Source organism: Sebastes fasciatus, chromosome 21 (genome assembly GCF_043250625.1).
Source record: "Sebastes fasciatus isolate fSebFas1 chromosome 21, fSebFas1.pri, whole genome shotgun sequence".
Classification (NCBI taxonomy): domain Eukaryota; kingdom Metazoa; phylum Chordata; class Actinopteri; order Perciformes; family Sebastidae; genus Sebastes; species Sebastes fasciatus.
In genome coordinates, this window is record NC_133815.1 from 9658203 (window position 1) to 9684882 (window position 26680).

The 26680-nt window shown below is 40.0% G+C and overlaps 4 protein-coding genes across 21 annotated transcripts in view; 3 read left to right on the plus strand and 1 right to left on the minus strand.

Moving 5' to 3' along the window:
* Positions 1-2763, plus strand: part of kiaa1217 (KIAA1217 ortholog) — a 122521-nt gene extending 119758 nt beyond the window's left edge. For 15 of the 16 annotated variants that reach the window (XM_074621733.1, XM_074621728.1, XM_074621725.1 and 12 more), the window contains 2 exons: positions 57-188; positions 1160-2763. In XM_074621733.1, the coding sequence (XP_074477834.1) occupies positions 57-188; positions 1160-1690 (663 nt within the window). In that variant the 3' untranslated portion in view covers positions 1691-2763. Of the gene's footprint in view, positions 1-43; positions 189-1159 lie in introns of all 16 variants that reach the window. The other variant, XM_074621740.1, reaches the window with a different exon arrangement.
* Positions 2764-2920: 157 nt separating this feature from the next.
* LOC141759571 (uracil nucleotide/cysteinyl leukotriene receptor) lies at positions 2921-6126 on the plus strand. The gene is made up of 2 exons (XM_074621747.1): positions 2921-4063; positions 4767-6126. The coding sequence occupies exon 2, from the start codon at positions 4792-4794 to the stop codon at positions 5704-5706; it is 915 nt and encodes a 304-aa protein (XP_074477848.1). The 5' UTR covers positions 2921-4063; positions 4767-4791; the 3' UTR covers positions 5707-6126.
* Positions 6127-7840: 1714 nt separating this feature from the next.
* On the plus strand, positions 7841-21846 carry nphp3 (nephronophthisis 3). Of its 3 annotated transcripts, none has more exons than XM_074621639.1 (28): positions 7841-7982; positions 10013-10388; positions 10499-10624; positions 10711-10861; positions 11028-11180; positions 11346-11479; positions 11926-12086; positions 12180-12336; positions 12614-12688; positions 12783-12953; positions 13064-13167; positions 13511-13625; positions 13722-13865; positions 13963-14060; positions 14212-14314; positions 15150-15232; positions 15589-15727; positions 16004-16168; positions 16260-16354; positions 16455-16577; positions 16674-16863; positions 17406-17647; positions 17824-17899; positions 17989-18116; positions 19369-19609; positions 19689-19814; positions 19956-20071; positions 20168-21846. In XM_074621639.1, exons 2-28 carry the CDS (start codon positions 10065-10067, stop codon positions 20334-20336), a joined length of 3909 nt encoding a protein of 1302 aa, XP_074477740.1. In that variant the 5' UTR covers positions 7841-7982; positions 10013-10064; the 3' UTR covers positions 20337-21846. The 3 variants fall into 3 exon arrangements, with proteins under 3 accessions (XP_074477740.1, XP_074477742.1, XP_074477741.1); XM_074621641.1 differs by having other exon boundaries at positions 15592-15727; XM_074621640.1 differs by having other exon boundaries at positions 7970-8056.
* uba5 (ubiquitin-like modifier activating enzyme 5) lies at positions 21811-26481 on the minus strand. The gene is made up of 12 exons (XM_074621649.1): positions 26169-26481; positions 25962-26007; positions 24250-24339; positions 24025-24134; positions 23856-23942; positions 23676-23760; positions 23484-23588; positions 23213-23340; positions 22990-23125; positions 22777-22855; positions 22580-22686; positions 21811-22377 (listed from the first exon to the last, which is right to left on the minus strand). Exons 1-12 carry the CDS (start codon positions 26330-26332, stop codon positions 22300-22302), a joined length of 1215 nt encoding a protein of 404 aa, XP_074477750.1. The 5' UTR covers positions 26333-26481; the 3' UTR covers positions 21811-22299.
* Between the last annotated feature and the right edge of the window lie 199 nt (positions 26482-26680).

Consider the following 26680-nt stretch of genomic DNA (forward strand, 5'->3'; position numbering starts at 1 on the left):
TTCCTTTTTCTTTTGTTTTATTTCTTGTTTTGTTTTTCGTTTGGATCCCCTTGCAGAACACCAGTGTCGCTTCCCCTACTAGTCGGATGCCCGTCCCTTTGTCTGCGAAGTCCAGGCAGTCGCCGGGTACTACTGACAAAGCGGGAAAACAGCAAAAACTGCAGGACGCTCAGAGGCAGTTCCGACAGGTAGTTTTACTGTAGGGTCTTACAGTACCAGAGACTAGAGGAATCAAACATATAGGGATCAGAAAACACGAGGCATGTATTATTAGAGGAGAAAAAAAAGACTACCAAAGCTGTGAGATTTCAAGTGTTTTGAAAAAAATAAAGTCACCGCGGTGACGACTGTGGATCTGTTAATGTTTCTCTCGAGTCTGCTCTGACAAGAAGGCATGTTTGACTTTTGACTGTTACCCCATAACATCACTGTACTGTATGCTTCTGCATGTCCACACTGCTCATGGTTTTCACTGTGTTGATGAACAAACAAACAAAAAAAAAAAAGGAAAAATGGCAAAGAAAAGTGGACCCTGTCATCATCTGAGTTGTCATCACATCTCAAGTTCCCATCACAGCTGAAACAGTGTTCCCCGGATGCTTATGGCTAAAATGCAAAATTAACTGACCTTTTCGGCTATACGCTCCTCCCCTTCTCACCATGCACCTCTGCTCAAACCAAACATTACTGCACAGCTTCTTAACCCCATGGTGATATACTTCCTTACCCTCAAGACCACGCCAAGACTCACCACCTTGCACCGTCAGTTTCAGTGGAATACCAGCCCACGTCTCCCCCTATCTGCTCCCACTCTTCAAACTCCTTCCCCTGTTATCTAACTCTCCAGCCTTCCTATGCATCCCCCCAACAACCTCTTTATGAGGCCTAACATGTGTAGCGATGCCCCTCCTGTCTGTCATCGCACGGTCTAACATTTGCAGTGTTCTTCTTGGTAACATGTCTCTCAGTTCAACGTGTCTCACTCATATAACATAAGAACAGACCTGTATACTGTCTTTTAGTTGTGTCTCAGTAATATTAATGTTTGTGTAGTCTTAGTGTGTGTAGTTTTTTTAACATCGTCTTGCCTTTTATATGTATTATTTGACCAGATTTCTTTTTTGACAACCAGTATCTGTTTTGGCATCTCTGTTTGCAGGCTAACGGAAGTGCTAAAAGAGTGGGAGGGGATCATAAAACTACTTCCCCTGCTACACCCACCTCTAAAATCCCTGCTTTTTATCCTAGCTCTCCTAAAGGCAGCTCCCAGTCTGCACAAAACTCAGATGCTACTAATCCCATTAACCCTTCCTCTTCCTCCTCTGTGACAAAGTCCTCCATCCTGTCCTCTCACGCTCCCCGTTCCGTTCCCCAACCCTCCTCCCACATCCCCTCCCTGTCTAACGGATGCCTCAAACTCCCCACGCCCTCCTCACAGCACACAGGTAAAGCTCTCTCGTTCTCCTCGCAGCCTCAGAATGGTCGAGTGCACTCCTCCTCCTCCTCTTCATTCTCCTCCTCCTCTTCCTCCTCCTCCTCCCCCTCCCCTCTGTCGCCCACACCTTTGGGCCCAGGTGGAAAGAGCATCCGCACCATACACACCCCCAGCTTCACCAGCTACAGATCCCACAACGGCAGCAGCGGCAAATCCTGCATCCCAACAGCCACAGCAGCTAAGGACGCTACCTAGCCCCGTGTTACCGCCCCTCTGGCTTTACCGCATAGCAGGTAGAGCTGCTCATGTTTCATTTGATATGGTTTTCTTTTCTGTTTTTGTAAAAGTATTAAGCGATGCACTCCCCTACTTCATGTTTTATTTGACACTGGCATTCTTGCACCAATATCTCCTTTAAGTTGCAATTTCCAGTTTTGAAAAATACTTTCTTTCTTGGAGGTGTGCTCTGACAAAATATTTTATAATGGAACTAAAAAAATATTTAGTTTGACCACTTTGTAGTCGAAGTGGAAGGCTGTCATGGTGTTGAAAATCTATTTTTCTTGCTGTAGCAATGAATAGGGAATATAGAGTTGATGTACAATCACAGAGTACCATGTAAAAATGTTGTTTTATTTTTCAAACCAGAGATTGAATAACCATAGTATATTTAATCTTCTATATTTCTTATGTTGCCAGACATCCAACACAGCCCTTGTAAATGCCTTTTATGAGTGTATACAGACATTTTAAAGTTGAACTCATTGTTAACTTCTGTTTTCTAAGAGGATTTTCTCATTTTTCACTGCCAATTTCTTTTACAGATATGTAAAACTGGTATCATAAGTAATACAAGTTTTCATTTTAGTGTGCCTATTTGCCAAAGTTGTTGTACAATGACTCACTTCAGGCCTAACCCAGGTCACAAGATTTAGGGGAATTTACATGCACTCTCTTGGTGTGATGGCTGAAGTGTTGACCTCAGTGTTTGCACACTGCTGGTCTCGGTTTGTTAAGTTAACATGTGTTGTTGTCTAAATGTAAACTGTACTAAAAACAAAGTGAATCAGTTCTACCACGTGTACATAGACGCTTCTACTAAGAAAATAAGTAGTTTTGTTAACATACCAAAGTTTATTTGTATGCATGCCTTTCAAATACTTTAGGAGAGTGGTGTAAAAGAAGAATTATGTTTGCACAGATAGATTTTTGTAAATATCTGGTTTTCTCTCATTTTTGTAAAGCTTTAAATCATACTATAAAGGAGCAACGTGGTAAAGACAAAAACTGTGTTGGAGTAGCAAAAATAAAGACGTGCATGCTTGTAATGCATTGAGCTTCAATGTTTTTATTTTGTCTGTTTCTGGCTTCCTGTTGAGTTCCTGTGTGAAAGAGTATAATGTGTGTGTGTGTGTGTTGGCTTGCATTTTTCATTTTGTGGTAACATACTGTTAATCTGTTTTCACAGCCACATTGTTTGAACTTGCCTTCCTTTTTTTTGGGGACAAAATGTAAGTCCCCTCAACGTATATCAATACATTTTAGGGTGAAAACTTGGTTTAAGGTTAGGGTAAGGTTGCGTTTTGGTTAAAGCTAGGGTTGGTAATGTTGAGAAACTAGCAAGAGTACGCTTAGATTTTTCACCCAGTGTTGCCAACTCTTTTCCAATGAAAGTAGCTAGCAGCACTAGCTCCAAAAGTCCCTAAATCTAGCGAGAAAGTCGGCAACACTGACACTCCGTCCCTTCAGGCCTCCCTCCAAAGCCACTCCCCCAAAATTATCATTGTGAACGTAAACAACAAACAAAAACACTTGGTTACGTTTAGGGAAAAACATCATGTTTTGGCTTAAAATAACATTGTTTGTTTCACACGGGATGTAAACCGTAAAGTTTCCTGCAGGTGAAAGTCCTGTGTTTGTTTGACCTATACACCAGCCCTCACAACTGCCTTGTGTGCATCGCCTCACTTCAGCTTCTGCTCTTGTCCAAATTACAACGGTCGCTAGAGGTCGCTATCGTCTTCTTTTACACCTTCTTTCGCTGATAAGCCATGTGAATAGATGATAAAACCTACTAGTGGGTGTAGTAGGGCCCTACTGACCCACATCTATGGGGCTTATAACCACTGATAACGCCTATTTAATAGCCTGACAACAGTCTAATCAGCTGAGCTAGCAGCTTGTATAGAAGACTGGGCTTATTATAGTCCTGCAACAGACACAGATACCTGATATTTTTCTTTTTTTTGTTAGAGCATTTGATTTATTGATTGCTGTCAGGATGTAATGAGAATTTCAACAAATATAACAAAAAAATGTTTTTGAAGAACACTACACACTCTAGCTTTAAGGTTATGGGGTAAGGGTTAGGATTAGGCAAGTAGCGCTTATGGTTAGGGTAAGTCTCCAGGAAATGAATGTAATTCAATGTAATGTCCTGTGACTGTGTGTGTGTGTGTGTGTGTGTGTGTGTGTGTGTGTGTGTGTGTGTGCATAAATATGAGAGTGGAGACGCACCACACAAACAGCAGTTCTCTAGTTCTCACTTCCACTTCACCTGGCTCCTCTTCTCACACTAGTGTTTTTCCACTGATAGAAGTCTGCATTCTGTATCTCTACGATTTAAAGGTAAGAATATGAATATCAATAATATTAACAGCATGTGAGGGCTATATGTCCTATATTTAGTCCTACAATCCTGCTCTGATTACATGATTATTTAAGTACAGACGTGGTGCTTTAACAAATCATGCCTAAGCGTGTAGCACCACTTTGTAAGTTTTAGCATTTAAAGTACCTGAAACATTAATTTATTTGATTAAGTGCCACAAAGCACTTGGTCATCTTGTTTCTTCTTGTTTGAAATCATATTTTAAAGCCATTTATCTTGGGTTAAGGGATTTTACAGTTCATCACATCAATGTAAGTTAAGGTGAACTACAAATAGCAGATATTGTTTGCCATAAAAGAAACACTTTTTTTCCATTATTTTATTAATCCAAATGCATCCCGCTTGATTAAATGTAATTTGCAGTCATGTAATTTGTGTTATATGACTCTGAAAATGTTTTTTTTTTACTTCTTAATCTGATTAACATTTTTTTTTTCTTATCCCTTGGAAGTGGTTTAGCTGATTTAAATGTCCAGATCATGTGCATGTGTTAGCGTGTGAAGCTTTGCAAAGACAGTTCCTGTTTCTAATAAGTCATCTTTTTGTCACCCACAACTTGCATTCTTAGTTTTGTTATGATATTACACACAATGTGTGATTTGGTGAATCACTTGACCAGGCTATCATCATAACAGGTTATTTGTGTCTATGCTGCAACAGGCTGATCCTCTGCACAACAAAAACAATGAACAACTCTGAGGACGAGACACCGGGCTTCTATGGCAGCGGCTCCCACCAAGAGAACATTATATTTTCGACATTTTACATCCTGATTTTCATCATCGCGGTGCCTGGGAATGCCTTGGCGCTGTGGGCCTTCTTTCACCAGGACTGCACATCTCCATTTAAAGTCTTCCTGAGGCACTTGTCCATAGCAGACATCTCTTACATCCTCATTTTACCCATGCGGATAGTTTACCACCTGTCCAACAGCTACTGGCCTTTCGGACATGTCCTCTGTCAAATAGCTGGCTTCCTCTTTTACCTTAACATGTACTGCAGCCTCTACTTGATGAGTTTCATCAGCCTGGACAGATTTCTGGCTGTGGTTCTACCTATAAAATCACGGCCAGTTAGGAAGGCTTTCTACGCAAAGGTAGTTGTTGGCATACTTTGGGTGACAGTTATTGTGTGTATGAGTCCTCTACTTTTCTCCATGAAGAATGTGCCCAAAAACTCAACTGGCATCTGCAACAAGCTGTACTTAGAGAAGACATCTCCTACGGCTTTAGTTTCCACTATTGTAGCATTTGTTATTCCCCTCACCACCATAGTGGTTTGCTACATAGTGATTCTGCTGAAGCTGAGGTCAATCAAGCAACAGGAAAAACGGCCGTTGAACGACAAAGCTATAAGAATGATCATCCTCATTGTGATGAACTTCCTGTTAGCGTTCGTGCCCTACCATGTGAGCAGGGTGATCTACATTGAAAGCCACAGCCATGACCATATGACTGCAGCGAGCCGCGAGTCACTGGGAAGAGCCAATCGGGTCACATCTGCTCTGACCTGTGTTAGTGCTGTACTGGATCCTGTGATGTATTTCTTCTTGAACCGTGCATACAGGGACACATTGCTCCAGCTGTTCTGTAAAAGATGAAGATGAACAATAAGCAACAAATATTATGTAGACAATAAATATATATATATATTTTTTTTAAATTGCCATCTTTTTATATAATTTTTAGAGAGGTGTTTCAGACATGAATGCAATCAACCTTTGATTTTTAAAATGTAGGGTTATGTACAGTATATATATATAGTATGTGTGTGTGGAGGAATAGGAATGGGGGAATATATATATTTATTTTAGGGCTGTCAATCAATTAAAATATTTAATCGCGATTAATCGCATGATTGTTCATGATTAATCGCAAATGAATCGCACATTTTTTATCTGTTCAAAATGTACCGTAAAGGGAGATTTGTGAAGTATTTAATACTCTTATCAACATGGGAGTGGGCAAATATGCCTGCTTTATGCAAATGTGTGTATATATTTATTATTGGAAATCAATAAACAACACAATGACAAATATTTTTATTTATTTAACCTTTATTAACCAGGAGTAAAGACTCTCTTTTTCAAGAGTGTCCTGGCCAAGATAGGCAGCAGCACTGTTACACGATTGCAGACATAAAACAAACCTAATGTTTTAAATTATTGTGTTTTTTTTGTGTAATTGGGTGTTAAGATGTATCTTGATTGTTTATTATGGTAACCTAAACATTGAGGATAAAAAAAACACTGAACTTCCTCTCAAAGCCCTATTTAACACTGACTTAATTTTAAATCTACTTTTAGATCACTCAACTTTTTGAGGAACTTGAACAAAATAACCTCCCACGTCATCTTGTCAGTCACTCGTCCCAGACATATGATTGCACAAGTTTAAGTACAGTAGGGTATTTTTAATCAAGGTTGCCACACTTTCGTTTTAATCAGAGCAAGACCTCATGCAACTTACAACTACTTCAACACAGACCCACACCCTTACAAAATAATTCTGCAGGACAATTTAATGCCCATGAATATATACTGTATATATATATATATATATATATGTATATATATATACATATATATATATATGTATATATATATATATATATTTCATTTAATTTAAAAATATATGACTGCAATATGCAATAACTATTGCTATTACTACTATACCAGGGGTCAGCAACCTTTACTATCAAAAGAGACATTTTAGGCAAAATAATAAAAAATCTGTCTGGAGCCGCAAAACATTTGAGCATTGTGATGAAGGTAACACAGTTTATAGTTTAAGTATATAGTATATAAGTCTAATGCAGTGAGGGCCAAAGTGCAAATCTACGACAGAGTATTAGGGCCACATTGAGGGAAAAAAACATCTGAGATTTCAAAGTCATAACTTTAGGAGAAAACAGTCATAATATTACGAGAACAAAGTCATAACTTTATGAGAATAAAGTTGTAATATTACGAGAATAAGGTAATAATATTACGAGAATAAAGTCATAATATTACGAGAAAAAAAGTTGTAATATTATGATAATAAAGTCATAACTTTATGAGAAAAGAAATCGTAATATTATGAGAATAAAGTCATAACTTTATGAGAATAAGGTTGTAATATTACGAGAATAAAGTCATAACTTTACAAGAATAAAGTCATAACTTAATGAGAATAAAGTTGAAATATTACGAGAATAAAGTCATAACTTAATGAGAATAAAGTTGAAATATTACGAGAATAAAGGCATAACTTTAAGAGATTTAAGTTTAAATTATTACGAGAATAAGGTCATAACTTTACGAGAAAAAAGTCGTAATATTACAAGAATAAAGTCATAACTTTACGAGAAAAAAAGAAAAATAACACGTAAAATCACTACTTTATAATATTGACTTTATTCTCATAAACTTATGACTTTATTCTCATAAACTTGTGACTTTATTCTCATAAACTTGTGACTTTATTCTCATAATATTACAACTTTTTTCTCATAAACTTGTGACTTTATTCTCGTAATATTATGACTTTTTTCTCGAAATCTCAGATTTATTTGTTTTCCTTAATGTGGCCCCAATACTCCATACCATAGACCTACAACAATGATAAATAAAAATGAAAATGTAAAGAAAAAAAGTTATTCATTTCCATTTTTTATAAATCCACAGGGAGCCACTGAAGAGGAGCTAAAGAGCCGCATGTGGCTCCAGAGCTGCAGGTTGCAGACCCCTGACCTATACAGTACCTGGCAGGTGGGCTCTGTGCAGTTAACTCACTTTCATAGAAAATCGCGTTTCGCCTAGTTTGACTGTTGCGGGCCGCCGTATCCTGACTTGTTACCAAGGCAGCCAGGAAGAAGCTGTGAAGGGAGCGGACTGTGAGTTACTCTTGTTTGTTTTAACGCAGCTTCTTCACATGTTTTCACCAACACTTCAGAGGTTTTAATCAATAGTATGTCGAAGATAAGATATATACATACATTATTATGTTAGTCCTTTTGTTTTTACAGCAATAAATGTCGTTACGAGCGTGTTGAAGAGCTATTTTGTTAGCTTTGTTAGCTCCTTTATATATATATATAACATCCTCCTGAGACTCAGCCCATTGACATGTGTCCTCTGTAGTGGACAGTTTGTCCACATGCATATCCTCTTACTCTTTTGACCTACTCTATCAACCCTGGTGTATTGTAAAGAGGACATCCTAGGCTTTCCAGGGATATGGCATGTGTTGTTGTTTTTTTAATCAATTTGAATGTATTCTTTGTTTAATATCACTCTACAGCCATAATCTGATCATTTTATTAGTCTTTTCACACTGAAATAGTCCTGTAGTCCACTACAGTGGACAATACAAATAAAGTGTTAAATTGTTAAGATTTCCTTTTAACCCTAAATAGGAAGGAAATCTCAAAAAAAGTAATTGGAAGACACTTTTTTTACATGCTTTAATGTAAAACCCCCCCAAAAAACAACTTTATTTTCCTCATACCAGCTGTACTGCATCACCTCTTTTCACCTTCTGTCTGAAACGCCCTGTTTGAGGTCCTGCCCCAGTCTGCTCTGATTGGTCATCCGAACCAAACTCTTCAGACTATGCTCCAGCTCCACTCTAACTAGCTTTCCTGGAGGCAGGGAATGAAATTAGCACCTGCCACCTGCCAAATACATGGTAAATGTTGGCTGCGGCAGGTAAATATTTCAGGTCGCTTGACACCATGGCAGATAGGTTTTCCTTTTAATAAGAAATATTATATTAAGTATATTCGAGCCGAATAAAAGGATTTGACAAGCTTACAGTTGTGTGACAGCTACAGATACTGGAATTTATTCTTGTTCTTCTTGTAATGAGAATTTCAACAAATATAACAAAAAATGTTTTGGAAGAATATGACCAACTCTAGCTTTACGGTTACGTGATATATTCCATATTTCTACTGTCTTAACAAATCTAATGTGTTCTACATAGAATTCAAAAGTGGCAGACAAAAATATTGAGTGCCCGGTAGAAATTTTCAGTGACCTGCCACAGTGGCAGGTGAGGAAAAAACTTAATTTCAGACCCTGCTTGGAGGGCATGTCATACTAGCCGCTAGGCAAGTATTATAGAAATGTGTTACTTTGTGACATCACCACGTTACGGAAGAAAAAGCAGGACTTCAAGCCATATTTGCCAACCTTCAGAACTCAAAAATAGGGAGGATTTCAAAACCAAAGTGGGGGTGTGAGGGTCCTTCCCCGGAAAAATGTGAAACTTTGCTTTCCTGCATTCTGGTGACTTTTAAAGAATGAAAATTACAAAAATAATAAGTACAATGCAACAGCATTTTTGTGTTAAATAGGCCTACTTTTAATTTTACTTTTACTTCACAGGAAAGAAAAATGAATAATACTAATATTCATCAATTTTTATTTAGTATGTTTGCTCCTGCTTGAGTATTTCTTTCTCTTGGTACTCACTTCTCTTTCCGTCTCTCACTCACTGAAGGCCCTTTCAGACACAACACGACAACGGCACCACTGCGCTCTTATTTCCAAAGGCTTGCGCCACGCCATGGCGGCTTTTCGTTGCATCGAGCAAAGCCCAACTTAGGCGCTGCATGCTGTGATGTGCGGCGAGTGCAGTAGAAAACTGGGAGAGGGCAATGAAAAATGGGAGTCTCCCAGGAAAAAAACGGGAGGGTTGACAAGTATGCGTTAAGGAAGAGGAGTAGTGTTTTTGTGGGGGAGAGAAACTCACTTTGTTGTGGACTTTGGGCGTTGTAACTTTGCAGATCGTGCACAAAAACTATGTAACACTAAAGGAATGGGAAAAAGCACAAAAGCATAATAGGTCCTCTTTAACATTAGATGAAAACTTTTCTGTAGTTTCACACTATTCATCCTGTTCCTGTCTGCCATCGCACAGGAGCAGCTATGGCCACCCGAAAAGGCTGAGTACTTTTTCACAGGCTGCCACCATGGGCACCGCATCCTCCTTGGTCAGCCCAGGAGAGGTGATTGAGGATGGATATGGGGGTGAAGGAGGGGAAGCCTGTGTGATCCCAGTGGAGGTCAAGCCCAAAGCACGACTCCTGCGCAGTTCCTTTCGCAGAGGACCTCGGGTGATTGGGGCCAGTTTCAAATCCACAGGCTCTGTGGATCTAGAGTATGCTGCTGAGTATGAAAGACTCCGTAAAGAGTATGAAATCTTTCGTGTCAGCAAGAATAACGAGATATCCTCCATGCAAAAGAAGGAAGCCAAGCTGGATGAGGAGAACAAGAGGCTGAGAGCTGAACTACAGGTAAAAGGAGTAACAGCTTATCAAAGCACAAGCTTATAGGCTACTTCATTTAAGGTTTATGGATGTTTTAACATTTCTCCTGATGATGTTCTTTCTCAATGTGACAACAGGCTCTGCAGAAGACCTACCAGAAGATCCTTAGAGAAAAAGAGAGTGCTCTTGAGGCCAAGTATCAAGCTATGGAGAGGGCCTCCACCTTTGAACATGACAGGGACAAAGTAAAACGACAGTTTAAGGTAAACAACACCGCATGTGTTACTGTGGAGCGTTCTGTCCAGTAATCATGACTGCAACGCTAAACAATTGGCTAAATCACCACCAGATTTTCCGGGAGACAAAAGAAAAGGAGATCCAGGATCTCTTGCGGGCCAAGAGGGACTTGGAGGCCAAACTGCAACAGCTGCAGGCTCAGGGCATCCAGGTGTATGACCTAAATGATTCTGACTCAGATGACAACCAAACCACGGTTAATGGTAAGACCCAGAAATCCACAATGTTGGCACCTTTTCTTTTCTTTGTTTTATTTATTCATTCACCCTTCCAGTATTAATTTGCCACTAGAATACACAATTTAAGGTCTTGTTTTGTGTGATAAAATCTTCATCAAACGCCTATTATTTACTCACTGTATGTCTTCAGCTGCAGGGGCACAGTGTGAGTACTGGTCTGGCGGTGTGCTGGGAAGTGAGCCCTCTATGGGCAGCATGATGCAGTTGCAACAAACCTTCCGAGGTCCAGAATTTGCCCACAGTTTGATAGATGTGGAGGGACCCTTTGCAAATGTGAGCAGAGGTAAGTAAACTGCAATATGTCTGTAGAAAAGGGAAGCATCATGATCTGGGTTGGCCATGACGATGGAAAAATACATTTCCTACTTACATGTATTATAACTTTTATGCATTCACTGAACTCTTCATGCGTTTCTTCCACAACTTTTCTCGTGTGTGTTTGTGTCAGATGACTGGGATGCTGCAGTAGCCAGTCTGCTTCAGGTCTCCCCTCATGTACCCCAGGCCTTATGGAGTAACACTGTGCGCTGCTACCTAATCTTTACCCAGGAGACCAAAGCTGAGCTTGATGTCTTTATTAAGGTTGGTTCAATGGCCAGTGTCGATTAACTGTAAATATTCTGTTTTAAGGGGATATTTGTGGCACTGTTGTGTTTTTCATCCAAAAGGGATAGTTTGGGTGTTTTGAAGTGGGGTTGTATGAAGTTCTCATCCATAGTTAGTGTATTACCTACAGTGGATGACGGTCGGCACGTACCCAGCTTGGAGAAGCAGATAGGAGTTACCGCACAGAGCCTATGGATAAGTTCCTCATACAACCCCAATTCAATACACAGACCTATCCCTTTAATAGGGCAGTTTCTTGGACGTAACCTCACGTAATACAGGAACAGGCTCCAGGAAATTAGTTTGGTCAATTCAAGACTAGTCTGAACGTCAGGCGCTTAGAGAACCATGGTGATTTAACCTGGTAGAGAACTGACATTAGTCCATGTCTGGTAAATCTTTGCTTCATGTTTTCATTACAGAAACACTCACCTTTGTTACGGAGAATGTGCGAGAGTCTCGGCCATTTCTACCTGAATGTCTGCTTCCCAGAGGAGAATGCTGCCTCATACGCCGTGGAGCGCAAGCAGGAGATTGAAAGGAGCTCTGTGTGTGTGCTCCTTGTCAAATCTACTGTCACTAGGTACAGTAAGTCCTATACCCAGCCTCACTAGGATATCCCCATGTAGTTAAGATTGTACTTGCGTTATATTTTATAGTTTATTTGTGTGTGTAGCTCTGTGGTGGAGGATTGCGAGGAGGCTTTCGTGAAGAATCCAGATGGCCATCCGCTGGTGCTCTACCTCAGGACTGAAGAAGATCACAATTTGACTGGACCCACCAGGCAACTGCTAGAAAGGATCAATGCTGCAGACAAGGCTGCTAAAGTCAAGGTGTGTGCGTGCCATATATTAAATGAACAAGATAAAACACGATACAGGGGATATTTCACAAAGTATCCAACATTAGATGACAGTGTTCTATAGATGGGTATGACCTTTATAGTCATGAGATTATGTATGTGCTTTTAGTTTCACTTAGTATAACTACACTAATAAGTGAGCAAAAAGCAGAAGTTGTGTGTTTATTGCCTTTTAAAGTTTCTGTATGTTCCTGGTTGCTAGATGACACACCGTGCTTGTGCTTACATTGTTTTTAATATTAACCCAGGTGGTGGATCATAGTGGTTCTGTAGAGGAGGGGGCTGACCTCATTTATTCTCAAGTAGAGAAAGTCATCAAACAGGTACAGACTGTCAGCAACATCAGTCATTTTATCAATTCAATTGCAAGCATTGTGTGTATAATGACAGCTTTTAACTTCTACCCTCACCACGTAGGAGTTGCTGGGTCTTGAAGGAGCAGACGTTGACTCTAAGGACTCTGGGATAGAGGAGGCACGTGAGGAGGACTCAGGAGATGTGCTGTGGGACTTGCATGATGAGCAGGAACAGATTGAGTCCTACCAACAGGCCTGTAGCACAACAACCTCCCAGTTAGGCTTCCAGAAGGTAGGGCAGATGTTCTCCACTTATTTAGCTTTCTTAATCTTGTCTTCTAATCTAATACTTTGTAATACTTAATATCTCTATGTCTGTGTTGTGTCTGATGTCCTCTTCAGTATATAGATCGTTTGAATGACATGATAGCTGCTCCGCCTCCCACCCCTCCGCTGCTGGTGTCTGGTGGTCCAGGCTCAGGAAAGTCTCTCCTGCTCTCCAAATGGTGAGATCTTATTCTAATAGTGTAGGGGAGAGCTGGTACCAAAGTAATGCAGGATGAAAGTAACGCGGCAATTTTCTCCAAACCCATATGAGTCTGATATGCCGAAATACGTCAGTATGTACAGCACGCAACGCTTGTGTGGATACGTCATGCTGTCGTGATGTTTTATCTGGTATTGATAGAACAAACATGTGAGTTGTTGATCACAGCGAGGAGATCATGTAACATCTTTTTAAAATAATAGTGTTTCTTTCGTACCACCATTCTTAATGGTGTGATGTGTCATCATGGAATAGGACATTAAGTACAGCTTGTCTAATCTTCGTTGTTGAATCCTTTTCAGGATCGAGCAGCAGCAGAAGCAGTCCCCCAACACCTTGTTCCTTTATCATTTTGTTGGTCGCCCACTTTCCACAAGCTCAGAGCCAGTTCTCATTATTAAACGCCTCACAGTCAAAGTAAGTGGCTCTTCTGAAGGCTTACTTCCAGCGTAGACACTCTTACAGTCTTACTGAATAACTGTTGGAATGTGTTTTCTGTCTGTCCTCACACAGCTGCTGCAGCACTTCTGGTCCATTTCTGGCTTGTCCATGGAGCCCAGTAAGATCTTAGAGGAGTTTCCCCGCTGGCTTGAAAGACTATCGGCACGCCATCAAGGAAACATCATCATCATCATCGACTCCATTGACCAAATACAGGTACACTCCAAATTAGACCTTGTTTTGTCGCCTTTAGAATAATAATTTTTTTTCCAGAGTAGCTTTTCTAACTCTCCAGTTTTTCTCTTTTTTTCAGCAAGCAGAAAGACACATGAAGTGGCTGATTGACCCTCTCCCTGTCAATGTCAGAGTGGTGGTGTCTGTCAATGTAGAGACGTGTCCTCAAGCTTGGAGGTGAGACACACAGCTTGATTTCTAAATATCCAGGTCAATTTACTGTATATGTGTTGTATTGCTATTTATTTAATTTCCATGCAGTGGTAAATGTTTCTGAATATGCTCCTGTAGTATTGCCATTTGTAATTCGGTGACCACGTCTGTTTAGGTTATGGCCCACACTCCACTTAGACCCACTGAGTCCCAGAGAGGTCAGGAGTGTTGTTAACGCAGAGTGCCAGAGCATGGATCTCAAACTGACCAAGGACCAGGTCAGTTATCATCCCACTATCCCTCTTTTTAAAAACTCTGGAGAGATTTGAAAGTGTTCAGGCTACTTTATTTGTACCCACAGGTAGATTTGGTTTGCAGTAGAAAAACAATGTATTCATAAGGACTGCACAATTAATTGAAATTTTATCGAAACCGCATTATAGACTACTACAATTTTCAAATCGCAGGAGGTGCAATATTTCTTAAATTAGAAAAATGTGTGTCTAATCTAATCTGAGCTGTGACTCACCAATCAGCCTGCTAAACCATTTCACAATCTGACTCAGAGAATTTCTGTTCTTTAAAGATAAGTTTCCAAAGAAAAAGACAAAATTGATAAAATCAATAAAAGCACGATCAAATAAGGTCACATAGGTTTTAACTATTTGAAATATATTTTTGCGCAATATGTCCATGACACCGTGTCCTAACTGGCCACTGAACTTTTGTCGGACGCTCTGTTTTTATTTATTCCTGGCGCTCGCTTTAAAAGCGCCGCAACGGACGAGGAACGGCTGATTCATGAAGTTGAAATGAGGAGGTATTTATACGATAATTCCTCATTTCACTACAAAAACCTCAGTAAGGTGGCAGCTGGCTGGAGGGAGATCACCTGAAAGTTTCCTACTTCCTGTTGGCTATATTGTGTCATTTCCAGTATTTTTTTTTTTTACAATCAAATATTTATTTTCACATTTTAATATTTGTTTTTTTTACTAATCAAATATATATTAAAATTTTGAATATTCATCAACAGCATTGAAAGACATTTGGAATTGTTAGCAGTCATATTTTTTTGGGAGAATGCCACAGTTAAATGTTTCTTTGTTCCAGGAGAAGAAGCTGGAAAGACACTGTCGCTCTGCATCGACCTGCAATGCATTGTATGTCACACTACTGGCAAGGATGATCATCAGGTTAGCCACATCTGGTTTCACTCTTCTAAATTCCACCGCAGAGAAAAAACTCTCTTTTTCTTCCCATCCAGCATCGTCAGATCACATCAGGCTCAGATGCAAAAAGTTGAAAAGCCTTTTCTGCACACCTGTTTGACTCTTTGAAATTTGGTTATGAGTCTATTAGCTGTTTTATTGTCCTTTTAAAAGTAACAGTGGTGCTTTTCTAAATCATTTTTTGTGTATTTTCAACACTTTTTTTAAGGAAAAGATCCAGAACACACTCTTCTCATTGCAATGAAATGTATATAATGGTAAGGTTTTCTGTGACTTTCTTTTGTTGATTGGAATAAATGCCATGTTTTGTTACTGCCCAGCAGCATATCAGGTTGGTCTCTGGAGAAGAGCCTGGAGCAGTGTCTCCAGTGTCAGGACACCATGTCGCTCTACCGCCTGGCACTCAAGATGACGCTGAACTCCCTCAACACAGACAGAGAACGACACATTATGAGAGAGGTGACCTATGTCCAGACAAAATAACAGTAACTTCTCTCCACTTAAACACAGTGTTTTATCATCGTTATTGGTTTTAATGGCAAGTGTGCATTGCAATCCTACTTTTTCACCATGTTATATTGTGTTCTCATGATACCGTTCACATTTTCTTTTGATTAGTCAGAAATATCAGATTTTTTTTGCAGTGTCTGGTTTACTTTGGCCTCACGGGGACTCACATAAACATTTTTTTCTCTATGTAGCAAATTAACGTGCTTGTTTTTTGTCTCTCCTTAGATACTGTGCCTTGTATGTGCCAGCCATAATGGAGTGAGTGAATCAGAGGTACTAGACCTTTTCCCAGAACTGGAGCTGCCTGTCCTGTCCTCTCTGCTTTACCATCTGAACAGACTCTGCATTGTAACCCTCCGCTGTGGGCTCATCAGGTTTCAACACCTGCAGGTAACTGGGCTTTGGCCAGTAGAATATTAAATGCAAAAAAAACATGATATTCTTTTTGAAGTTTTTGTCTCTAAATGTGTTTGTCTTTCAGGCTTGGGAAGCTGTGAGGTTGGAGTTCCTGGGTGGAGGAAGTAGCTCGGCTGCTTACAGAGAGAAACTCATACTGTACTTCAGTCAGCAACTCAGGTGCATATTTAAGAGTGGTCATATTCTCTTCATACATTCTTCTATCAGTACAGCTCAAGTCATTGTGTGTGTGTGTGTGTGTGTGTGTGTGTGTGTGCAGCCAAGACCGTGTGACGTGGCGTGTTGCAGATGAGCTGCCCTGGCTGCTCCAACAGCAGGAGGATCGGACTAAACTACAGCTCAGCCTCCTGAACCTGTTTGTCTCCCAAAACCTCTACAAGAGGTACAAAGCATGCACACACACACAAGCTGATCTAGCAAAGCCCGCTCCGTTTATTTACATATAGACTTACATGTGTATGTTTTCTTTGTTTTCTAGGGGTCATTTCTCTGAGCTGCTAGCCTATTGGCAATATGTGGGCAAAGACAAAAGCTCCATGGCCACTGAGTACTTTGACTCCCTGAAACACTACGAGAAGAGCTGCGAGAACGAAGACGGCATGACCAAGCTGGCAAACCTGTATGAGACCTTGGGACGTTTCCTCAAAGACCTGGGCCTCCCCAGTCAGGTAGTGCACATACATGGTTGCAATCAGGCTTGGAAATTCATTATTTTAGGGGCCATAAGGCCTTTGGTGTTGTCAGTTTTTTGAGGGCACAAAGGCCAAATGCCAGGGCCATCAGATAAAACAATTATTTTAAGTCCATGGGAATAATGAATTTAGCTTAAGAGTTAAGGATGATTGGTGAAATAAAAATTTAAAAAAGCTGTTTATCTCTCAATAATTTATTGGTATTTCAATTACCAATGTTTGAAAGTTGTATATTGTTATTTCCTTAGGGAGGGGTAGAAGGAGAAGGAGACAGTTTTTGGGTGCATCCCCTCGAGGGGTAAATTTCTGCCCTGGTTGTAATATTTTAAAGAGTATTAGCTTTGAAATAAATTAAAAAACAAAAGATGTTTATTGTTCACAACACATTTTTTCTGCCTCACCTTCTATGGCTGTTTTTTTTTTCATTTGCTTACAAAGCCTAAATAAGTGTCCTTATATATACCTCATTTTCTGTTGGGAAAATGCACATATGTATTTGATTCTGTCTGTTTTTCTAGGCCGTAGCACCTTTACAAAGGTCTCTTGAGATTAGGGAGACAGCCTTGGACCCGGACCATCCCAGCGTAGCTCGCTCCCTGCACCAGCTGGCTGGGGTTTACGTCCAGTGGAAGAAGTACGGCAACGCTGAGCAGCTGTACAAGCAGGCCCTGGAGATAAGCGAGAATGCCTACGGAGCTGAGCACGCCAGCGTAGCACGAGAGCTAGAGTCACTCGCCATGCTCTATCAGAAACAAAACAAGTAAATGGTTCCCTCTAGGTGTTGACATGCATGATGTTATTTATAATTATTGTTCGTGTAGTATAGTGTATTGGTTGTTCCTGCCAGGAAATGTGTTTACAAAGAGACATCCCACCTGTGTTGATGATCTTATAACACTCGTTAAATGGCTTACATCTGGCCTTTTTCACAATCAGGTATGAACAAGCAGAGAAACTCAGGAAGAGGTCAGTGAAAATCCGTCAGAAGACTGCTCGCCAGAAAGGTCATATGGTAAGCATGTTTCACAGATACCCGCCTGCTTAGTCATACGCACTTAATCAGTCATAACGTACATGCCTTTTGTCGACTCCTCCTTTCAGTACGGCTTCACTTTGTTGAGGCGCAGAGCTCTGCAGCTGGAAGAGCTGACTCTGGGGAAAGAATCTGCAGACGCGGCCAAGACACTTAATGAACTGGGAGTCCTTTACTACCTCCAAAACAACCTGGAGTAAGGCACAGCTGGCATGCACACAGACAAACACATGTAACACTCTCTGTATTCTGGACATTAAAGGGGAAACTTTGCAGATATTCAACCAGCTTTGTATCATTACAATGTGCGTAGCAAGGCCGTATGTATGGACACATCCCGCACATATAAATAATTAAAACAATTGCTATTCTACGACAGGCAACCACGCACTGCCGTCCGAAATAATCTACTTCAATCATTATTATTACTACCAGTTCTAGTATTACGATGTACTGCAGTTCTGCGTGTAATTTGTCCAAGTGGTGTTGCCGTACCCCAGCAGAAGCCGTTGCTCGACTCTGCAAAGCAGACTTAACTGTAGGCAGGTAGATTTTTTTCTTAAAATATCATGACTTTATTGTCATTAAATTATGACTTTATTCTTGTTATTACTTTTTTTCCTCAAAATGTTACGACTTCTCATAGAACACAGATATTTGAGAAATGTTGCCGAAACCCATCATCTATTAAAGTCCAGGGCTTTATAAATGAATTAAGATTAATTCATTTCTCATTGACGTGAATAGGTGTCACATGCATATTTAAAGAGGTTACTTCCCAAAACAGAAGAGGGATAAGCAGGGATAACGAAATGAGAAAAGTTGATCTACAGGAGAATAAATATTTGAAAGCAATACAGAATGCATGAGAGCCTTACTGCATTATGTTTTTCTATTTTGAATTTTGAAATTTCCACCATAAATTGATGCATAAAAAATCACCAAAATGCAGGAAACAAAGTGTTTGACACTCAAAATCTCTTGGGGGAGGACCCCTAGACCCCTCGCTTCATAAAACCTACACCCTTGGTGAGTAGTATATGCAAATGAACAATGTTTAACTTCCCTCCATGTCGCCAGCGCCCTGAGCTCCCTGCTCATTTGCCATCCAGCAGACCTTTGCTGGCTCTAGTGCTGTTGTTCAAACTAAAAAAATGCAGAAGTACAACATTTACTTTAACAGCCCTAGAGCCGGTCAAAGGTCCTTTGCTGGTAAATGAGCGGGGAGCTCTGGGAGCTGGCAACATGGGGGGAAGTTAAACAATGTTCATTTGCATATATAGTACTACCCACATTGTAATGTAATCAAAGCTGGTTGAAAATCAGAAAAGTTTCCCTTTAATTGTGTAATTGTGTCTCCCTCAAACTATACCTTCTACCTGATTCTTGAAGTCTTAACTTGTGTGTCCACCAACATATCTGAAACCTCCCCTCTTTGTCCTCACCAGTGCAGCCAAGATCTTCTTGACCCGCTCTCTGGAGACGCGTCAGCGTGTCCTCGGTCCAGATCATCCAGACTGCGCTCAGTCCCTCAACAACCTGGCTGCACTGCACACCGAGAGGAGGGAGTACGAGGCGGCTGAGGACATGTATGAGAGGGCGCTAGACATCCGCAAGAGGGCCTTGTCCCCAGACCACCCCTCGCTGGCATACACACTCAAACACCTGGCCATGCTCTATAAACGCAGAGTGAGAAACTTTAATATTCTGTCTGTTGAACGGCTCATTCTGTGTTTGAATCTGATTTGGAGATGTGTGTGTTGTACAGGGGAAGCTGGAAAAGGCTGTGCCGCTGTATGAGCTCTCTCTGGAAATCAGGGAAAAGAGTTTTGGGCCTAAACACCCAAGTGTGGCCACAGCACTGGTCAACCTGGCTGTGATCTACTGCCAACTGGTGAGGATGTCATCATACTTTATTCCTTAGAACTATTAGCACATATTTGTTTTTATTTTAATGTTACGAGTGATGCTATGTGTAGCTGTATTTTTGGTTGTAAAGGGCAAAGCTAACTGTAGATTTCTTTGTCTTCTGCAGAAGAAGCACGGTGACGCCTTGCCTCTTTATGAACGAGCGCTGAAAGTATATGAGGATAGTTTGGGGCGCTCACACCCACGGGTCGGAGAGACCCTAAAAAACTTGGCTGTGCTAAGGTACAGTAGTTGAGGTTGCATTCAACATTCGGTCATCCTAAATGTTGCATTACTTTTAACGTGATTTTTTTCGTTTTGTATTCCTTTTGTAAATAGCTACGAAGAGGGCGACTTTGAGAAGGCAGCAGAGCTTTACAAACGTGCAATGGAGATAAAGGAGGCCGAGCCGTCGTTGGTGTGTGGGAACTCCCCGTCCCGCCACTCCTCCAGTGGGGACACATTCAGTCTGAGGGGACCTGCTCCCGTCCCACAGGCCCCGAAGTGATTCTGTTCAGCCACTTATTGCCACAGAAACATAGAATAACAGAAACATCAGACCCCATGGTTTTATCAAAATGGGAACCATTCTGGTCACCACACTGCGATTGTTGTCTGGACGGAGGTTTTAGGGTTTGGTCAAATGGACTTTACCTGCCAGTGTGATTATGAAGTCTGTCGTATTAATCTGTGAAACCTGTGTATTTACCACAAGTATTTATTAATATTTCTAACATAATCATGTATTAGTGATCAGAAAAATCAGTGGGGCATTCGCTCAAAACATAGGAAGCAGCGTACACGGACCCAACGGAACTGAACGAAGGAGCGAGAACCGACTCGAATGGATTGTCACAGAGAAACTGACGCTATATTTCAAGACTCAAAAGGTTCGAAACATTTACATGTATCAACTCGAAGGAACCGATTCTGTGAAGAGTCGGTCTGCACATCACCATCATGTACAGTATGTAAGGAACCTCCGTTAAATCAGTCCTTTTTATGGAACTCAGGTTTACCCTTATCATTACTTCAGAGACACTTTATTCCTATTTACATGCCTCATCGTGTATATGAGCAAAATAGTAGCAAATGCATTTGCTGGCATGGAATGCCATGAGTCTTTGGCATGTCATAAACCATAAATCATGATTAATAAAAACACATTCTGTGTTTTCCAGTGTACAGCAGATATTACTCTATGCACTTTTCAAAACTTCCCTTTTTTGTGAACTGGGGTTACAAGTATGAAGAAAACCCAAGCATTCTTTATGTTTGATTTTAAATGATTACCTATAAAATCCAGTAAAAAAGGGCTTCTCAAACTTTTTAATGAGATGAAGTATCAACTATTTCCTCAACTCAGTCTGATCATGCTGTTATCTCTCACCGAAACTGTTCACACCTCAAACAGATTTGTTTCCAAGTCTACATTCCTGATGTTCTGACTGAAGGATTTTAGAGGGCTTCTGTCTCTAAATTCAAATATGCAAATTGTGAAAAAAATGGTATATTTATGTGCCGTTAATATGCCAATTACTTATGTTTACATTATGTATTGTTGACCTACTAGTATTAAGTATGTAATCCAAAAAGAGAAAATGTATAACCAAAGATAAGTGATCAAAAACAAGCCTAGTCCGTGTCTGAGAAGACATCACCTGTGGTACTGATTTCATGCCGTTTGTGTATTTATTCATTAACAAAAAGGATTTTAAGGGATTTGCCAAAATCATGATAATGCCACATGAGTGTCCAGGTTAAAGTACAATGAAGTAATGACTTGTTGTCTGACTGAATGTACATTAATCCCTAAGGGACACCGTGTATCACAACCTATAGTCTCATTGCCTCAATATAGTACATTCAGTGTATCAGTGTAAGTGTTTTTATACATTTGTGTATTAAAGTAATTGAAAATCTGTAAAAGCTGTACAGGACAACAACAAAAAAGTCACATCCAATATATGAAGAAGATTGTATTCCATCTAATAAATACTTTATTGAGACAACTTAAACATGTTTAAATGTTTAAATCTGTTGCAACGGATGTTTTCTTTAAAGCTGAGTGAATGACACATACATGAAAAGGTAGGGACATTAGCTCATTCACTAATCAAAAACCGTAGAAAATACACATTGTGATACATGTTAATGCACTAACAGTGATATTATCCTAGGTTTAAAGACATTTCATTAGAGACTGTACCAACTCCAAGTGCTAAACACCTTCCCGGTATGTCAGCAAATTACACATTTGGCTGCTTTGCATGTTTTAATGTGTGTGAAATGTCATCAGCAGCACTTTTCATGCATTTCTCTTCTTTAGCTGTTAGAAGAATTCATTCTGTAATTGTTTATTTGACATGAATTGGCTTTTTTCATGATAATGCTTGTTATCAAAGAAAGCGATGAAATAGACGTCTGAGAAAAAGGCATGTCTCATCTGAATAGCATCTTCAGATTGTTGCCTACAACTTTCTCATCTGAGCCATCAGGTCCTCTAGGCTCTGTTCAGACTCTCCCACCGTCTCCTCACCTGTTGTATCCTGGTTCAAACAAGAGAAAAACAACATTGCCAGTTGAGGTAATTTGTCACAGTGAATATTTTTATTTGACTATTACGATTTCAAAACTTGTGATGCAGCATTTTTCAGAAAATAGTCAGCAATAATGTCACATATTTGAAGTTAACAAGCTCTAACATGTAAAACTACCATTTAAGCCGTTGTTGTGTTACAGAATACTAACCTCCGCTGGAATGGTGTACGCCACAGTAATGCCTTCTGGGAGGTCAGGCACAGTGCCCGATGCAGCCTGTAACTCTGCGTCAGACACCTCTGATACTAGTTCAATACCTGCACAGCACAATTGTGTGTGTTAATACACACGAGGCGATATACTGTTACAGATCTGACACTGTTAGCTGGGATAGTTGGCATGCTCACCCCACTCATTGTCCTCGTGTACGATCTCTTCCTCCTCTTCCTGTACAACTTCAACCTTTGGCCGCTCTGCTTCTTTTTTCTGAAGGGAAATATTCATACAGATAGACACTGTTAGCTGTGCCAACTGGTACAGTACAGAGTCTGTGTTGCAATGAACAGGGCTTTTGGTAGGTCCTACATTGTAATACTTGAAAACAACCAGCAAACACACACCTTGTACTCTTCCTGTTGTCTCCTGCAGTAGCTGTCATTACACTGGGGGTTTGGTTTCATGGCCATGGTGGGGAAGAAGTCCTGCATGGCGTTGTAGCCAAGATAATAACTGACGGTGCCAAACTTCAACAGATACCTGAAAGACAACAATATTTAACTTAACATATACAGACAAATCGTACACCTTTAGGTTTCCCACTTGCCACAAATAATGATGTCTTACTTGAGGACATTTTGCACCAGGAGGCCTGCGACCACGCCCATCGTTGTTGGTAAGCTGGCAGCACACACGCCCTCCCTTTTTAGGGTCTTCTCATCGATGTTAGCTGCTACCACCAGAGGAGGAGCACACTAACAAAAGGATATGATATTGTATTACAATATTAACTACTACAATTGTTTTTCTCACAAGGCAATGTTGAGGTGAATATCTTTTTCAATGTAAAGAAGAGTACAACAATGTTAAATGTAAAGTTGTTTGTGTGTTGACGTACAGCGAAGCACGCCATCTCTCCGGGAATGATGAGCTGGATGTGTCCCGATACAGCGTTCTCGCTGACACCAGACTCCATCCAGATCTGACCTAGTTCGTTACAGGCCTATGACAAAATGAATACAATCTGTCAGAGTCAAAAGCACAGTGTATAACATGCTCTGTTTTTTTTGTTTGACAATGCTGCGCTTACTGTATTGATGGCCATTCGGGCCTCATAGTTGTCCACACAGCTCAGGATCAAATCCACCGGCTTCCCTTCTTCCAGCCCTCCATAACTGAGAAGACACAGAATAATTTGTTGTGAAAGGCCTGTACTGCTGAGGAGAGAGAATAATTATAAAACTAGAAACTGGAGATTAGTAATGCTCACCTGATGCGCTCCATAAAATGTGTAAAATTTTGCATCGTGGTGATATTGTAGTTGTGGGTCTCAAAAGACACATCTGGGTTGATGTTCCTGTTGGGTTAATTGAGTAACATGTAAGCAAAAATTAACCTATTTTGGGGGGAAAAGTGGTTTACTTTAAACAATAGTATACCTGAGTGTGTGTTCTGCGGCTTCCACTTTACTGAGGCCGGCCTGGTGAGGCTGGAAGAACAGTCGGTTCATATTGGCCAGCTCTACTTTGTCATAGTCAAAGAGGAGCAACTGTGATGGTGCAAGTATAAATGAGATTAGGGTAAGAAGCACAAGCAGACAATCTGCTGAACAAGATGAACAGGTATAAGGCAATATAGACAAAATAAATAAAAGTTTGTATTACCTTACCAATGCCACATCTAGTGAGCATTTCAGCTGTCACACTGCCAACTCCCCCAACACCAACCACAGCGACTGTGAATGTCCGGATTTTCTGTCAACATATTTCAAGATGATTATTCATCCTTCTTATTGCTAAAACCATAGAGCTACAACGATTAATCGATTAGTTGTGAACTATTAAATTAATCGCCAACTATTGTGATAATCGATTAAACGGTTTGAGTAAACCTTTAACCATCCTTTCATTAGGAGAGCACTGATAGGTATCCTTTGATATCAGCTATAAAAATCATTGACATTGCCCGAAAATACAAACATTTTGGAATAATGTCAAAGAAGAAATTGTGAAAATCCTGGAAATGGACATCCCCCTGGATCCGCTGCTGTTCTTACTAGAAATATCACCTGAACGCCTGTTTACCACAGATCAGTGCTATGTAATGCATATCTTATTGATGGTTGCAAGAAAAATGATCACTATTAACTGGATGAAGACGAACCCTCCCACAATTGCTCAATGGTTACAAAAAGTCAAACAGGTGTACATGATGGAATACATGACTGCCCAGGTACAACTGAAATTGCCTATTTTTAAAAGGAGATGGATGTTAGTTATAGAATATCTTAGTCAGGAATCCTGTACTTAACTGTCTTTGATGTATAGTTTTTGTAAGTATATATGTGGATGGATGTGTGTGCACTCCATCCATATGTGGCGTTACTTTGTTTTTGTGTACATGTATGTCAGGTGAGGCCCAGTCTCAAGGCGGTTTTGTTTTGTGATGATTAATTGCCTGTTAATTTGTATTAATGGCAATAAAGTTAAAACAATAAATAATAATAGACATGTATATATAATATATATTGTGAACAATATGTATTTTTCAGGCTGACATTTGGCCATCTGTGGAATTAAGTTGTTTTTTTATATATATTTTATTAAGAATTAGGGCAGTTCATATTTTAAAATTAATAGCACAAAAGTCACATGGTCTTCAAAATACAATAAACCCCTAAGGACATCCATGTGATACACCTTTATACACCTGCATTTGTACTAAAATGCACATTGGTATTAAAGGTCCCATATTGTAAAAAGTGAGATTTACATGTCTCTTATATTATAAAGCAGGTTTAAGTGCTTTATAAATACTGTTAAACTATCAAAACGCTCAATATACGGAGAAACACACACAGCCTGTATTCAGAAATTGTGAGTTTGAAACAAGCCGTTAGGATTTCTGTCTATTTGTGATGTCACAAATATACAATATTTAGACCATTTCACGGTTTTAAACGTAAACATTCTAAATGTGTCCCAGTTTATTTCCTGTTGCAGTTTATTACAAAAATTACATCAGCTATCAGGATGTAAACATGGACCCAAACTGTTGCCTAGCAACGCAATTCCGTCGCAACTCCCTTGAAATGCACTAAAACGGAGCGTTTCAGACTGAGGGTAAATACAGGTATATTCAGGCAGACAGTATGAGGAAAATAACGTTGTTTTTTTTAACATTACAGCGTGTAAACATGTTCTATTAGAAACACATAATATAAATATGAACATGAAAATGAGCACAATATGGGACCTTTAATATCAGCTGGCATGTGTGGAAAACATATTAGAAATTGGTATAGGAAAGTATAGATGTGGTATTAATAATTTACTGCATTGCAAAAAAGAACAGCCACATAATACATATATCATACCTCATAATCATCCACGATGCCCATTCTCTTTAAAGCCATGAGACGACTGCAATGAAAACACAGCTGAGATTAGCCTGTGGTCTATGATGAAGTGATGAAGTGACACCATATGGGATGAGTGAGTCATAATAAGGCGTAGTCTCTTTATACAGAGCTTATAAACAGACCTGACTGTCAAAAACACAACATTAATGAATAACAACTCACCTGTATGGGTTTGAATCCACCACTTCGCTGCTCATCTTGTCAATCTTGGGTCTGTGCAGCTGCTGGCTGTGAGCATCCTCCACGGCACACTGCTTCTGCTTACACTTTATCAATTCATTCTCCAGCTCTCTCACCCGCAGCTTCAGCTCCTCTACTGTCGCCATGACGGGGAACCAGTACCGCTAAACAATGTCAACGAAATATAGGTGATATTGTAGATAATAATAACGCAAAGTGACTATTTGTAGGCGGCTAAAATCGGTGCGGAAAGTACACGTCTTCACAATTCAGCTGTCAGATGTGTGTACATGTATAAAACGTCCGAGTAGAAAACGAGGACGTTACGTCGGTGTGCGCAGTCGTAAACGGTCCGACCACCTCTATCAACACTACACCGTGAAAGTTAGCCTAAACAGTGCACCTGGAAATAATTAATCCATTTAATGGAATATTTCAACAGTTTTAGAGGATATTGGCTGACTGTTTATTTATTTCTGTCCATTAAGTTTTTA